Source organism: Pongo pygmaeus, chromosome 4, assembly GCF_028885625.2.
Source record: "Pongo pygmaeus isolate AG05252 chromosome 4, NHGRI_mPonPyg2-v2.0_pri, whole genome shotgun sequence".
In the NCBI taxonomy this organism is placed as follows: Eukaryota; Metazoa; Chordata; class Mammalia; order Primates; family Hominidae; genus Pongo; species Pongo pygmaeus.
Window position 1 is genome coordinate 131,821,602 of NC_072377.2, and position 17,446 is coordinate 131,839,047.

A 17,446-nucleotide genomic window follows, 5' to 3' on the forward strand; every position below is an offset into this window, starting at 1 on the left:
CTTCTGATTTCTTCCCTAAACAATATGCTGACGATTTTGAAATCCTTCTCGAATTGAATCAATTTGCAGTTGTATCATCAGACCTTTGTAGGTTCAGTTGTTAGGAATTTGTGCTCAGGAAAACTAGAGTTTATTCCAGTGCTGGTTAACATTTTGATGTTATAGTCCATTAAGCTCATGTTACTTATGTTACTTAAATCTGACTCAACCTACAGAGACACACTGTGAGAGTTGTGGCCAGAATAGATAATGCCTATGTAAGTGTGGAATTAAGCTAAAAACTCTTTCTGTTTTCAAATAAATGAATAGGATTATGTGCTCCACAGATGGTATTTCAATCCCTTGTGTGGGATCCATTACAATAGACTATTTCAACACAAGCTGTTTTTTTTTTTTTTTTTTTTTTTTTTTTTTCTGTATAAGTCAATTACTTTGTAGAGGAAAAGCTTAGTAGAACACCGCATTGTCATTTTTTAGTATTAGCAGTTCCCCAAATAAATATTTATTGGGAGGGTCTAAAGCCAATACCCTTTAAATGCTTCATAGGCATTTAAAGAGCTCTACCCTCCAGTGATGACAGACTCTCGGTAAAATTGAATAGTATGTACATAGAGGATTTGACTGTTAGCTCAGGTTTTTTTTTTTTCTCTATGGAGAGAGGGCTCTTTGCCTCTCTCTAAAAGTTCTCCTCATACTCTAGGGTTTTTTTTGTTGTTTAAACAGCTTTAGGGAGGTAAAATTGACATACAATAAGCTGCACATTTTAAAAGGTACAATTTGATAAATATTGACGTGTGTACACAACCCTTAAACCCTCACCTCAATCATGATAGTGAACCTATACATCACATATGAATGTTTCCTCATACCCTTTTGTAATTTCTCCTATCCACCCCTCCCTGCTCAGGCAACCGTTGATCAGCTTTCTGTCACTCTAGATTACTTGGTATTTTCTAGAGCTTTATATAAGTGGACTCATAGAGTATGCTCGCTTTTATATCTGATTTCTTTCACTCATCATAATCATTTTGAGATTTATGACATTGCCCTATGTGCTGTTAGCTCATTCCTTTTTATTGCTGAGTAGGATTCTATTGTATAGCTATACCACAATTTATACTTTCATGTACTTAGCACATTTGGATTTTTTCCAGTTTTTGACAATTACACATAAAACTTCTCTGAAAACTTACGTACACATCTTTGTATGGGCATACATATGCTTTCATTTCTCTTGGGTAATACCTGGAGTTGAATGGCTGAACCACATGGTAGTTGTACAGAAGTGTTCAGAGATACTTTATTTGAAATAGCCAAAATCTGGAAATGTTTGGTATTGTTTTGAATCTATACAACTATTGGAGGAGAATCGATATCTTATTAATAGAGTCATCTGACTCACAAACAAGTGCTGTCTCACTATTTAAGATAATGTGTATATTGTGGTGTTGTTAGGTAGAGTGTTCTATAAATGTCAAATAGATCAAATTGATTGACAGTTTTGTTCAATTCTTCTTTACTTTCTCTCAACAATGTTTGTTTTTAGTGTACAGGTCCTTCACATCTTTGGCTTGATTTGTCCTTAAGTATTTCATATTTTTTGATGTTATTGTAAGTGGCTATTCAATTTTTGATTGTTGCTAATATATAGAAATATAATTGAGGTTTTGCATAGTGCCTTTTATCTGTAATTTTGTTAAGTGCTCTTTTTTTGTAGTTTTTTTTGTGGATTCCATTAGATTTTCTAAATACATATATTTACATAGTCTGTAAATTAAGGCAGTTTTACTTCTTCCTTCCCAATCTATATAAGCTTTATTTCTTTTCCTTGCCTTATTACACTTGCTAGAACCCCCAGTATTGTGCTGAATAGAAATTGTAAGAGCAAGAATCCTTGTTCTGTTGCTAATCTTAGAGGAAAGCATTTCATTCTTTTACCATTGAGTATGTTAGTAGTAGGTTTTACATATTTGTGCTTTATCAGGTTGAGGAAACGCCCTTCTGTTTCTAGTTTGCAGAAATTTTTTGTTAGGAATAAATATATTTTTCTAAATGCTTGCTAAATGCAGGCATCTTTTGAAATAACCATATATGTGATTATTGTATCATTCAGGTCTACTTAGGTTTTATATATATATATATATATATATGAAGGAACTATATATATAGGTTTTTTATATATATATATGAAGGAACATATATATGTGTATATATATGTGTGTATATATATGTTGGAACAAACCTCACATGGTCATAAAGTTTAATCCTTTTACATATTGTTGGATTTAATTCACTAAAATTTTGTTTAGAATCTTTGCACCTATGTGAGTGATACTTGTTTGCAGTTTGTTTCTTTCTTACTGCAAATGTCTCTGGTTTTAGTGTTAAGGTAATTTTGGCCTCACAGTTGGAAGCTGGGAATTAGTCTCTGGCCTTCAATTTTCTTTAATAAGTTTTTTTTAGAATTGGTATTATTTCTTCTTTTAATGCTTGGTGTAGTTCATCATTGAAACCATCTGGAATTGGAGGTTTTTTAAAATGGGAAAGCTTTTAACTATAATTTAATTGCCTTAAAATATATAGGTCCATTCAGGTTATTTATTTCTACTTGAATAAGCTTTAGCAGTTTCTTCATTTCATCTAGGTTATCAAATTTATTGGCATAAAGTTTTTATTAACATTTACCTTTAAAAAAATTTATAGATTTTATAGTGATATCACTTCTCTCATTTCTAATACCGGTAATTTGTGTCTTCTCTCTTTTTTTCCTGATAAGTATGGTTAGAAGTTGATCCATTTTGCTGATCTTCTCAAAGAACTAGGTTTTACTTTTGTTGATTTTCTCTTTTGCTTTTCTGTTTTTTATTTTATTGATTTCAGCTTTGATTTTTATTATTTATTTTACTCCCCCTTTCATTGGGGTTTAATTTGATCTTTATTTTCTAGTTTCTTAAGGTGGAAGCTGAGATAATTTCAGACTTTTCTTCTTTCATAATGTAGGCATTTGGTGCTATAAAATTTCCTCTAAGTGCTGCTTTAAGAGCATTTGACAATTTTGACATGTTGTGATTTTATTTTCATTTACTTTAAAATACTTTCTGATTAATATATCTTTTGATTTCTTCATTGACTTTGAGTTATTTAGAAGTATGTTATTCAGTTCCAAATATTTAGAAGGATTTTCCAGATATCTTGCTGTTACTGATTTCTAACTAAATTTCCTTATAGTTAGAAAACTGCTTTGTATGCATTGAATCTTTTAAAATTGATTGAGATTTGTTTTATTTCATAGAATATGATATAACTTGATTATTGTTCTGTATGTTCTTGAAAAGCAAATACATTCTGCTGTTATTGGGTGGAGCGTACTATAAATATTAATTACATCAAGTTGGTTTTTAGTTTCAAATCTACTATATCTTTTCTTATTTTCTTTTTAATTGTTCTATCAATTATTAAGACTAGTTATTCAAATCTCCTGCTTTAATTGTATCTATTTCTCATTGCAGTTTTTGAAACTGTTATTAGATGCATAAATGTTTAGGATTATTATTTCATTATAATGAATTCAACATGTTATCATTATAAAGTGACCTTCATTATCTCTAATAATAGTCTTTGTTCTGAAATCTTCACTTGATATTAATATAGCTACTCCAGCTTTCTTTTGATTAGCGTTAGTATGGTTTTTTTTTTACATACCTTTACTTTAAAAAAAATTTTTTTTTTTTTTTGAGACGGAGTCTTGCTCTGTCACCCAGACTGGAGTTCAGTGGCGCGATCTCGGGTCACTGCAAGCTCCGCCTCCTCGGTTCACGCCATTCTCCTGCCTCCCAAGTAGCTGGGACTACAGGCGCCTGCCACCACGCCCGGCTAATTTTTTTGTAGTTTTAGTAGAGACGAGGTTTCACCGTGTTTGTCAGGATGGTCTTGATCTCCTGACCTCGTGATCCACCCGCCTCAGCCTCCCAAAGTGCTGGGATTACAGGCGTGACCCACCGCACCTGGCCAAATATTTGCGTTTTTATCAAGTGTGTTTCTTGTACTTATAAGCAGCATATTGTTAGGTCTTACATTTTTAATCCAATCTGTTAATCTCTGTCTTTTAATTTAGATATTAGACCATTTATGGTTAATATGATTATTGATGTAGTTCGATTTGATTTCTGCTTGTCCTATCTGTTTTTTGTTCTCATTTTTCTCTTTTATACTTTCATTTTAAGTTGAATATTTTATATAATTCTATTTTATCTTCTTCACTGGCTTACTAGCTATAACTGTTAGTTGTATTGTTTTTGTGATTGTTTTGGGGTTTATAGTATCCACATTTAACTCTTCTCACATTGTAATTTGAGGCAAAATGATGCTTCAGGGAGAGAATGAGGTATGTATCTAATGGCCAGATTTCTAATTCCCCTCATATCTTTTGGTCATCCCACTTGCACTAGGTCGTGACACCTTTACTTAAAATGTATGGCAGAAGTTCTGAGTTCTTGTATCTCCTCCTTATATAGATGGGTCTTCCATTTTTCTGCTAGTATAGATTTTTATTTAATTTAGTAACTGACTCACCTGAAAGATCGTTCAAAAGATCAGTGTATTAGTTACAAATCATGCTTTGCTGCAATAAATAGAGATCTGAAAAATAGAAACATATACATAATAAGGATCCTTATGTCATGATAAGTCTGGAAGTGGGTAGTTTATGGCACTTATTTATCCATGCAAAGAATTCAGAGTGAAGGGTTCCATGATTCTCTTGGTCCTTCCCTCAGAGTTGCCTGGTGCTTTTTGCAGATTCAGCCATGTCTACACACCAGGCAGCAGGAAGGAGGAAGAGAAGGGGAAATGCACTTACCACCTGAATCTGTCTCTTAAAACTGTTTTCCACATGGGCATTTCAATCTAGAAAGAGGGCCAATAAATGTAGTTTATTGCTGACATCACTGCTGGCCCTGGTACAAGTAAGATTCTGTTAATAAGGGTTGAAGGAAGAATAGACATTGGGTATACAATTGGCAATGTCTGCCAAAGATACTGCCAGTAATAGCTCTTTGTACTTGCCCTTAAATGACATGAAAGCCCTACAAGGAATGGAGAGAAAAGACTTATAGATACAAAGTTTTTGTATTATTATTATTACATTTACTAAGTGCAAACATCTAGGTTCCTAGCATTCTCAAGCTCTTTCCACCACTGATCAGCCATTTATGGACATCACACATGTGGACCACTGGTGGCTGTGGGGTAAGAGCCCTTGACCCCAAGCAAAAAGTTATGCAACTTTAGGAATGGGATGCCAGGAAAAAGGTGTGTGAAGCAGCTGTTTTTGGGCATTCCTCCCTGCAACATTATTTCAGAGATATCCACTTTTTCAGCTCAGATGTTTTGTCTTTCATGAGATCCCCTTGATCTCACCCCAGTTGGAATTAACTGCTTCCACAGTCCCCACAGTATTGTTATAACAGTTTTGTTGAGATGTAATTTGCATACCATACAATTCAACCATTTAAAGTGTACAATTCAACCATTTTTAGTATATTCACAAAGTTGTACAGCCATCACATAATCAAGTTTTGAACATTTTCATCATCTCAATACAACCCCTGTACCTATTACCCATCAATCCACATTAACCCACAGCCCTAGACAACCAACTAATATTCTGTCTATCCATATGGAATTGTCCATTTGGACATTTCAAATAAATTGAATCATTCAATATGCTCTCATAGTATTTTTCTGAAACCTCTCTTATTATCCCTGGATTCTACTCTGCATTTATTGAGTTTGATGGATCTACATCAGATTTCCTTTACAGACTAAGAGTTCCCGGTCTGCTATCTTAATATACACAGTAGTGCCTATCAGTGTACCTAGTGCATCAGTACATATTAAACTGAAGAAAAAGAGAATTCCCTTTCCTTTTTTATAAGCAAACACAATAGGGTAGGCTGCAATATAATGTTTGGAAATATGAAAGCAAAATGATTCCTGTGCACTTTGTAATTTTGTAAGGACTTTGCATGTAATTGTCCTCAGATAAAAGTGTGGGGAAGATAAAGTATATCTTGGAAGTCAACTCTCTGTTTGCTTCTTTCTCCTTCCTCCTTCGAATCTTCTGACTCCTGACTCCTGGTCATCTAGTACACCTGCCATGGTATCTGACCCCGAACATCCTCTATCATCCTTTTCACCCCTACTCCCTCTCACTCCTATTAAAATCCATCTTATGTTTTGGTCCACTGGGAGTCAGGGACCAGGGTTTAATCCTATTTCTGTCTTTAATACCAACTATGAATATTGGGGAAATTACCCATTTTCCTGATTTGTTTTCTTGTCTGAAAAATGCAGGAATGATGCTCAGTAAAGGCACCTTTAACTCTAAAACTCTATATCCCTCTGTAGCAACTCACCGAATAAATGAGAGAAAATAAGATTAAGATTTGTGACTTACACTCTTTGCTCATAGCATCAGAATAAAAGGAACTTCTGGTGACAGATAGGTTAGCTGGAAGGTTTGTGTTTCTATTGGATAATTGTTTTAAAAAACTATTTTGATTCTGGAAACATTTTCCATATTAATTTAAATAAATATATTCTTTAAGACAATGATATATACTGTCTTTAGAGATATAATTGGTTTATTAAGAAGTCTTTAGTCTTTCTACTCCTCCTTTCACTTTTTTGCCATCCCTAGGTGAAAATCCAAAGGGAATTGTATGTGGCAGAAGAAAAACTATTGAGTATAGTTAATGGCTCTCAGTATTAAAGCCAAGTATTTACAAGTAAAAGGAATGAGGTCCATGTCATTGGTAATGGGATTTAAATGGATTTAGGAACTGAGACTGAAACAGGAGCCTAATTAGAGAAGATTTCAGGGTCATCATGTCAGTGCCCACCTGTCTATCAGGCAGACAGACTGTCCACAGCTTTTGTTTCGAAGACATGGCCTGTTCTTCTCATCAGTGTCTCTTGCCTCCTAGTTCTTGAGGGAAAAGACGTCTTGGCTGCCCCATGCAGCTTGCTGTGTCTGAAGGAGCATATTGAGAGTAGGTTGAGATTCAGCTTATATCTGGCCTCTAAAAAAGATTCGGACTCAGAATATGATCTTTAATGATTTTCTTAAAGATCGGTGCAGAAAAGAAATCATATTGGATAGATTATCTTTGCTTAGGTTATTCTAGTTTTAATTGCCCTTTTAAAAATAGGAAGAAAGGACATGGGTAGGGAATAAAATATCTATTCCCATTCATGGGACAGCCACACTTATAATGGGTCCTTTGTACCTATTCTTTATATCTCTGCTACTGAACATCTGCTAAGTGGACCTCTGTTCCCTTTTTTCTTTTTCTAGTTGATTTTGGGGTTTTCTACATGCACACTTAATGTCTTTAGCCTACATTGGTTTTTCATGTGGAGCATGTTAGTTATAGAAGCAGCACCCAGAGTAGGTGGCATCTGAAGCTGAATAGGGGAGGTAAGACCAAGGTAGTAATTGAGCTCAGCTAATCTCTTGGTGGTGGTGTGGGCGTCTGTGTCATGAATGTGCCATAGTCAGTGTTTCTGCACCTTGGTGAGTTGGCACATCAGAGAATAAAGAGAGTTCTATAGCTTACTCTGCCTTCCTCTGTTGCTTCCCTTTGCTCTTTTCCATCTTTGACGAGGTTTGTTGCTGGATGTGGAGAACCCAGAGATGGTGGAAAAGGGCATGGAGCAGAGATGGCACTTGTATAAGGGAGTCTAATGTGTGAAGATTCTCCGTCATGGAAGTAGGATTTTGTGTTCTTTCCTTTTAGACTCCATCCCAACAATATTTCTCTTCATTTAGATCATTATTTGCCTTTAGGCATCAATGCTTAGAGGTGATTCCATTGGCTTTAGCTTTAATTAAGAAAAAAGAAATCATTAGGGAAGCAGATTCCCCCTTCCAATTCCTAATTAACTTACAGGCAAATTTGTTTTCTGCTAATGACGCATCCACATTTTGTTTCAGACTTTGGCCAAATGTTAGTTCAAGGTTTTCATAAATGTAATCCATATTTTAAAATTACCATCACGGATTTTTTAAAAAAAATATTACAATTGACTGAACTTCTTGGAATTCATTTCATAAAACACAAAGTTTGTACTATCAGGAATCACACATGAGAACATTGTGTGATTATCTAGCAATCTCAAAGCATTCTGAAGCAGGTCTCCTTTGATTCTGCACTTAGAAATTTACTTATTATCTTTTTTGGAGTTAACAAAATAAGAGCAACAAAAAAACAATGGATTGGGATCCAACCATATGCAATTCTGATTCTTACTTCTCTGGAACATATGCTTAACTTGTCATGCACTTATTTACCCATTCTAATAAGTGTTATCTTGATATTAGAGCAAGGTGCCATGCTGGCTTGCTCAATCTTACCTTTCTTACCAGTTGATTCAGGTGGAACTCAATTGACGTCACCCTGGAGTTAGGAGTCAACACAACTACAATTAAAACCAAATTTTAATCTCCAGCTTCTATGGTGTATATCAAATAAGTAGTGTGTGGGAGAGAAAGACGAGTGGTAAAAAGTGAAAATGAAGATAAAAAGTGAAAAAAATGAAAGGATAGAGAAGAAAGGGAGAGCAGTGAATTGAGACCTGTCCATAGAACACTGGAAATATTCTCCCCTCATAGCCAGCTTCTTGCTAGATGAATACAAAACTCTAGGTTGCTCTGATGGAATCCAGCTTTCTGAGTACCCAGAAGTTTTCAAATTCTCAAATGGTAATATTAATCCTTTTGTTAAATAAAATCTTACATAGATGTCCAAGATATAAAACAATTTAAGTAGTATTAATATAAATTTATCATATAAATGAACATTTATAACATTTCTTCAGTGTGAAGTTAATTGGTGAGAACTACACTATTAAACACAAAAGTCTGAAATTCAAGAATATGGAGAATACTTCCTTTCATCAGCCACCACATTCAATTTCTGTGTTTTGGTTTAAATGCACAGTGTCAAAGAAGTCTTGTTTCACATTAAAGGCAAAGAGTATCTAATTTTTAAAACTTCTGAAAATATTCAGACAGAATTTTAGTAGCTTTACTATGTTGAAGAAGGAGAATTGGTAAACTTGGGTCTGAAGGCTGTTCACTGTAATAGTTGCAAACATAGATGCCATCAGTACCTAAGACAAGTGGGAGGCAAAACCCTCTTGTGTTGACATATTTACAGTGGGTGCCAGAGCTCTCACTGGTGGGAGAGTCTCCTGTACCCATGCTGCCGTTTAACACAGTGTGAGATAGCATCCAGAGCATACCCTGCACTGTTAGACCCAAGCCTACTGTGACATTTAGTTGAACTTCCCACACTCAAGTATGGTAGTTTGCTGGCTTTAGGTATGTACATATCTAAATTTTAACGAAAGAACAGGACCTTGTGCTTACAAATGAATGACATCTACAAGTTCAAACACATACCTAGAGGGGGAAGCAGACACTGAACCCTGAGGTTGGCACATACTGACTTAACTTGGCAGCAAAAATCAAAATAATGCAGGGCCAGTGTGCTCATATGTTACAAGTAAGTTCTGCTTTTAATTGCAATGAAATATGTAATTGTCTGACTCAAATATTATGAGGTTGCTAAGCACTTCCTTCAAACTCTAGTATCAGAAAACTCTACCCTGGACCAGGGTCCCAAGCTCACCAGTCCTGGTATTCCTCACTAAATTGCCTAGGTGCTAAAGAGTTATTCCGATGATAGCAAGAGAGCTTGTGTTTTTTCCAAAATTTATGGCCACTTTATTTCATTGTGGTGTCCTCTCCCTGTTGGTTTCTTATAACAAATGTATACTTTTCATTAAACTGTTCCTAGCGAATTCTCAGAATAAAGCCCCAACACCTTAATTTGGTTTTCAGGGTCTCTCTCTCTACCTTGCAAGCTATTGCCCCAAACACTGCACCCAACAGAACTTATTTCATTTGTTTCTCTTTTTACCTGTTGCTTTTGCTTTCTCTTCACCTAAAATGCCCTCCCTTATATATCTTCATCTCTAAATCTTATGATCAAGACCTTAGAAGTAGTCATTTTTGGTTCAGCAATATATATGCACTATGAGTGTGTGCACACGTGTGTATATACATATATACACACATATTAAATATACACCTTAGTGCATAAATCACATATATTAATATTAATGACATGGAAATATTACTGCCATTATATTAAGTGGAAAAAGCACATTGAAAAATGTGATTCTATTTTTTTGAGGAGAAAAATATGTAGGAAAAAAATTTCTGAAGGTTCTACATCCACAAAAATGTTAACCAGTTTGAGCTACTGGAGATAAGGCTTATTTTACTTTTTGGTGTTTTATATATTTGAGCAGTAAGTCTTTTGTAATAAGACATACACTAATAAAATGCATCTCTAAAGTACAGAGCACCTCATCCCACCCTTAAATAAAATTTTAGAATATCTGAACCCCAAACCCTTTAAGTCATTCTCACAATTATGTATATATCCAGATATTTTAAAGAATGTTTAACCAATGTGCATGGTACTAAGGTTGATGATAATGCTAAGATTTGGCACAGCATATTTTAATGCCTATTTTGGAAATCATCAGACTGTCCATTCACTCATGTTTGCAGTGATGCCCCTTTTGTCTCCAAGGGTTGAGTACACCTAAGATATTTACTAATGAAAGAGGATTGAGATTTACTCTTTCCCAAAGACCTGGGTGGCATTTTTCAAATATTCTCCTCAACAGAAAAAGAGCAAGCAATTCTGCTGTGTCATAGTTGTGAACAACGTGTTCACAAAGAAGTGTGACTATTGTTTCTGGTGAATGTATTATGTAAAAAAAATCATAATATATAATCATAATACTTCCCATCTACTCTGTCACTCTGAGGCCCTGATATCTTGCTTTGTGGTTTCTTTCTCTATATAGGCTTCTTCTGAAACAAAAAGGAATATTTGATACTCACTGATAATTTTTTTAAAGAGTGAATTAGGCAATTTTCCTTGAAACTTCTTTTCTAATTTAGCATGAAGTAGAATAGAATAGTAGAAATGATGGGATTTATTTGGTGATACCAAAATAAGAAGGGGAATTGTTTTGTCCTACAGCAGACTGTAAGAGGGCTGAGGAACGGACTGAAGAAAATTATCAAGCATGCATGTTGTTTTTAAGTGATACTTGAGCCTTGGATGTGCAACAGCTGTGTTGTTGGCTTTTTTTTTTCTTGTGCCAACTTTCTTTATTTGATTGATTTTCTCTCTGACAGCCCACTGTGCTGATAAATGTGTCCATGGTCGCTGTATTGCTCCAAACACCTGTCAGTGTGAGCCTGGCTGGGGAGGGACCAACTGCTCCAGTGGTAAGTTTCCACCTGCTGTTGTCTGTCTCGGGATGTTTTTGCTGTAAGGCCCTCCTTGTCTGCAGATGACCCTGAGCCATGCTTTCCCTCTTCATCCCTACACAGAGCATAGTGTGAATGCCACGTCCAACTCAGTCATACAGTTTCTTTTAAATCTGTACATGTACATATACATTATTCGTTAATTAAGTATAAAGAAAAGTTCTTGGAAAGAAGAAAATTTCAACGATCATACAACAGCTCATACTTCTGTGGATATGAATGCATTTTCTAGAGTAGGGTCCACAATTTAGATTCCTTACCTCAGTAAGGCAGTTGTGGTAACATAGCTATTGTATCCTAACTTCTGTTTTTACCTGTTGATTTCTCTAAGAAAATCTCTTGGTGATTAAAATTTACCACCTGTTGGTTTTTAACTCAGAAGTGAAATTGGCATTTTTGACGCTAACATATCTTTTTCTCTCTGAATTCTGAGATGCAAATAACGAGTACTTGTTCAGATAACTTTAGGGAGACTTCTCTGTAATAAATGAAAATTCATGAACATTTTGGTACTTATTAAATCAATTCCTAACATAGTATATAATTTGTCTCCATTATGTTAGAATTATAATTCTAAAATGATGGTATTTTGGACTAAAAGCAGTCTACACATAACATTTCATATGCATTATCATAAAGATTATATCATGGAATGTCATGTAATACAGTTGCTTTTCTAAATTTCACAGTTTAAACTAAAATCTTCTGGCTAACTTGTTGCTGTACACGTAATTGCATCCACTTCCTTTTCCTTTATACTTCTTTTTTCGCCTTGAGAAACGTGAGAAGGAATTAAAGTGCAACTAAATTGTAATGCATGAAACATTACATTTTGAAAAAGGAAGCAATCGTTTTAAAAAGTTAGCAAGTTCGCATGAGAGCACACATTTCTCTTCGTTGCCACCAAGTAATTTTTTGAAATTAGTCTGAATGGACTTATTTCAATAAGCTGATTTTAAAAATTTTTACTTGCTTATTTTGGAATTGGGGAGATTATTCTTTATCTTGCTAGGACTACTTGTTTCGGACTTGTGATCTCTTGGCTCTCCTTGAAGCAGCTTCTCCAGGGGAAGCCCTTGTGCTGTCTGTGCACAGAACACTTGGTGTGAAAGAGCCTTTTTACTGTACCTTAAACAGGGACTGGGAGTGTGTGTGTGTGTGTGTGTGTGTGTGTGTGTGTGTCTTTCTGCCCCTGACAGGCTTGTCAATTCCAGGGGAAAACTGTCTTGCAGGGTTTTGTTTTGCTTCTGTTGGAAATCAGGAGGAGAGTGGGCATTTTGTTCACACGCCATTGAGGCAAAATGTTTGGGATGTGGGATTTGGCTAATGTCCATTTTTCTGGCCGACTGACCTCAAATGTGATGTTGCTTTCATTAACTTTTCCAGTTTAAAAATCAGTTGTGCCTAGACATCTTGAAGAAAAATAACATTATTATAAACTAGTGGGATAGGGAAGAGTGGGCGTATTAGTCATTTAAAACTATGTGGTTTGCCACTAATTCCAGGGCAAGAATGCTACAGAATAACTTCAGTTGTATTCATACTTTGTCTCCTAAGAATTGCAGACTACCTCGAGCTAAGGGCTCAGACTGAAGTGTTTGTGTAAGCAAAACAAAAGCCTACATGGGTTTCAGACTCTCTAGAACTGATTAGGACCTTCTAGAAAATAAACCGTTGCTTTATTTTGGAGTTTAATGAAGACTCTAGAATTTTGAGAACAGATGTTCTTTTAACACTGAAATATGATATTGAAGCAACTTTTAATTTATTTTTTACAACTCATGTTTTGGCTTTATGATGAACAAAAGCACAAATAAACATGAACAGATGTCTGAAATGTTTAAAGGTGTTCTGAGAAAAACATCTTTGATACCTTTTTAAGCAGGTAAAAAAATGATATTCTGAGCTGAACCCAGCATATAGGTCTTGCTATCTGGGTTTTGTCTGTGGCAATCAACCTAATATCGGGAAATGTATCATTTTGTTCATTCTTGACTAGATAATTCTGGAACCAAAATCTATTGTCAAGTAATATGCTACTTAGCAGAGTATAAATGGCCTAATTTCTAAGGATTCTATTTCCATCTCTCCCCCTCTTTGGTTATTGTTATGCATCAATTTGATGGTGGACATTAGATCCATAATATAATTGCTTTGATAATTAGACTGGCTCCTTGTATCACTTAAGATCCAATCAGGAGACAGAAACCACAGTAATTTTTAAATTTTTAAAAAATAAATTGGTTTTATTTTGGGACACTTTTAGACTTATAGAAAAGTTGCAAAGATAGTACAGAGCTCCTGTGTGCTCAAACCCAGTCTCCCCCATTGTTAACTTCTTAAATTACTATTAGTTTGTCAAAACTGGGAAACTGACCATAGTATATTACTATTCAATCAACTGCAGATGTTATTTGGATTTTATCAATTTTTCCACTAACGTCCTCTTTCTCTTCCAGATTCCAGCTCAGGCCAACACACTACATTTCACTGTCATGTCTCCCCTATCTTCTCTGGTCTGTGACAGTTTCTCAGTCTTTCCTTGTTTTTATGACCTTGAAATTGATAGTCTAGAGGAGAACTGGCCAGGTATCCTGTAGAATGTTCCCCAATCTGTGTTTGTCTGGTGCTTTTCTCATGATGAGACATGGGTTATGAGTTTTGAAGAGAATACCAAAATTGAAGTGCTCTTTCTCTTCACATGATATCGTGATATCCATGTGACATCACTGATGTCATCACTTGGTTAACCTTCATCACCTGGTTAAGGTAGTGTGCTAGGCTTCTCCACACAAAGTTACAATTTTCTCTTTCTGTACTCTACTCTGTAGAAGCAAGTCACTAAGACTATCCAACCTTCAGGGATGAAGGGCAGGACTCAAGCTCCATGTCTTTGAGGCAGGAATATCTGCCTATATTATTTGGAATTTTTCTGTAAGGAAGATTTCCTTCTTCTCCTGCATTTATTCAAACATTTATTTATATCAGTAAGGACTCATGTATATTTATTTGACATTTTGGGTTATAAAACAGTATTACATAATTTATTTTGTTGCCCAGGTCATTCCAGCTTTGGCCATTGTGCCTTTTTTTTGTTTTGTTTTTAGACAGAGTCTCGCTCTGTCGCCCAGGCTGGAGTGCAATGGCACGATCTTGGCTCACTGCAACCTCTGCCTCCTGGGTTCAAGCAATTCTCATGCTTCAGCCTCCCTAGTAGCTGGGCTTACAGGCATGTGCCGCCACACCTGGCTAATTTTTGCATTTTTAGCAGAGATGGGGTTTTACCATATTGCCCAGGCTGGTCTTGAAGTCCTGACCTCAGGTGATCCACCCACCTTGGCCTCCCAAAATGCTGGGATTACAGGTGTGAGCCACCGCACCCAACCCATTGTGTCCCTTTGACATGACTCATCTTTTTGATTTTGAGTGCTTTCTTACTTTCTGGTGCTAGAAGATATTCCAGGCTCATTTTTTATTTTTCCTACTGCAGCCCTAAAATGAACCATTTTTCAAAGGAAACTTGGTAGCTTTTATTGTAGAGTGGTATTTATAAACCAAGATCTAGGTGCTGGTGTGATCATTGCTACTACAACACAGAGTAACTGGAAAGGAGAAAGTTTAATATAAAGAATTATTAACTAACTATAACAGGAGATTGGAGTAATGAGGGATGGGCTAGTAAGAAGTAGATAGATCTCTGGAGAATATAGGAATAGCAGATATAAGAAGCAACCACTACCTCTAGGGTGGATATAGAATGTCCAAAAAGGAAACCCCACTAAGAGTGTGATCCAGACCTGCTGGAGAGGGCACAGCCACAGCTCACTCAGATCCAGAGAGGTGCTGTGGTACTATCCTAGCAGAACTTGCTGGAAATATTCCCTCTAGAGAACTTTTATAGGACTTTTGAAAAAAACTCTTCATGGAAAAGTCTCACCAGAAGCACTCTGCTACAAAAAAGGGGAAGTTGTTGGCTGATGGGTGCTGCTAGCCACAGTGTACTGCAGGAGCAGGATGCTAGAGAAGCTGTCCATGCTGCAAGAGCTTGGTTCTGGATAAGCAATTTGTGCTACAGAAACAAGGCATTGGAAAAGCCATAGGTGCTCCAGGAGCCAGGTACTGGAGCAGCTATTGGCACTGTGCTTACACTGCAGAGACTTGGTGCTTTAGGAGCCAAGAGCACTAGTGCACTACGTGCTCTGAGTGCACTGGAAGTAGAATGGAAAACTCCTTTTGCAATGTCTCTCTAGCGCCCCCTATTGAAAATACTTAACATTTGGCCAACCGGCAATAGAAAAATATTTGGAGGGCACATATCCATTTTTGTAGAGCAGGCAATGAAGGATAAATTTAGAGCTGAAAGGCAATAAACTGATAACTGTTGACGCACAGTCCTTTGGTTATCCAATTCCTATATGCACCCTCCACACACGTTTGCATTCCTATACATAAAAAAAACCCGTGTATTTCCACCTAATATACAGCAATTCATCTTAGAAGTGAACATGCTCATACTCTCTTCCTAAAATGAGGAGATGCAAGTCCCAGCATTCATTGGATTCATTGCTGGTTATATTAAATTTTTTTCAAATTAAGTCACAGTTCTACTGAATATTCTGTTTCCTAGATACTAAAGTTAACTTGAAACAACTAGCATGTAAAACAAAAAGGAAAAAAAGAAAATAGCAAATAAAATAAACATATACATATAACAAACAAATAACAAATATTAAGAGCTGTTACAAACGTCTTTCATGTAATTGGTCACAAGGCGGTAACTGATATCTATGGCTTCCTTCTTCTACTTCCCATCCCATATTTCCCCCACTCTCAACCCAAACTTCAGTTACTTAAGGTTATGTACCTGGTGGAGTGGCTCAAACCTTCATTACTGAAAGATCTGCATTCCTACTTGTCCTGCCTTTTTTTGGTTGTTGACATTTCTCATCAACCTTCATTACTGGCATGGGAGTATTAAGAGGTATTCCACAGTATCCTCGGGTTCCAGACCTAGGTCTTCCCTCCCTGTGCAGCAGCAACCCAATTTTCCCTTGATAATCTGGATAAATCACTCCAACCAGAAGTTTAACTCCTTTTATTGACATTAGGAGTCTAAAATGGTCAGATGGTAATCAATTGATAACTGTCATACATAGCTATCTTTTTTTTTTTTCCTTCTAAAATACATGGGTGATTAAGGGACTGACAAATAGCTTCAAATTTCCAGTTTCAAAAGGCTTCTCTTTGAGATTTGATATGTCTGTTTACCTTGGCAGCTGAGGGAAGGGTTCCTGCCTGTGACAAACAGTCAGTGTTCCTGGCTTTCCTGGGTCTCAATGTATTCTCTGTATAAAAAACCAGGTATGTCAGAGAATTGTAAAAAGTTTGTTCTCCCAGAATGAAATCATGATTTATTTGACTAGGCTTAGACATATTCCTTCTTTTTAAATTTGATTAAATTATTGTTTTAAAAAAGCACACATGTGTTTTACCTTTATTAGCATCCTAATGCATATCCTGGCTTTTATGAGTGAATGACATTAATCTATTTTGTCCCATCTCCTTCTTCCCTCCCCTCTTTCCTGCTCTAGCTCTGTTCTTCCCCCCTTCAATTTGTCTGCCCATGCATCAATCCTCCATTGCTCTTCTCCCCTCACTGGATGATAAACAACTCCTGAAGGGCAAAGGCCATATGTTATTAATCTCTGTAAGCCTCCATTGTGCCTGGCATGTGGTTGGAGCATGGTAAAACTTCCATTTAATTAGATTGAAGGAACCATATGATTCTATATGATTCTGAGAAGGTCATTCATGTGTTCATTTTGTGAACTTTCATTGAATGATTACTGTGTGCAAGGGACTGCATTGAATGCTGGGGATAAAGGAACAAATGAGTAATGGTTGCTGCTCTGACAGAGCTCATAGCTTGGGAGAAAAATAAAGTGAAAGAAAGAGAACTGCCTCTGTAGAAGAGGTAGATTGAGGGAAACTGGATGGAGTCAGATAAGGTAGTGAGAGATTTTCTGA

At 36.1% G+C, this 17,446-nt stretch overlaps 1 protein-coding gene across 4 annotated transcripts in view; it reads left to right on the forward strand.

Annotated features, from left to right (window-relative positions):
• The window catches only part of MEGF10 (multiple EGF like domains 10), a 241,187-nt gene that overhangs the window by 134,385 nt on the left and 89,356 nt on the right, over window positions 1-17,446 (forward strand). For all 4 annotated transcript variants that reach the window (XM_063665197.1, XM_063665198.1, XM_054489463.2 and 1 more), the window contains one exon: window positions 11,285-11,377. In XM_063665197.1, the coding sequence (XP_063521267.1) occupies window positions 11,285-11,377 (93 nt within the window). The remainder of the gene's footprint in view (window positions 1-11,284; window positions 11,378-17,446) is intronic.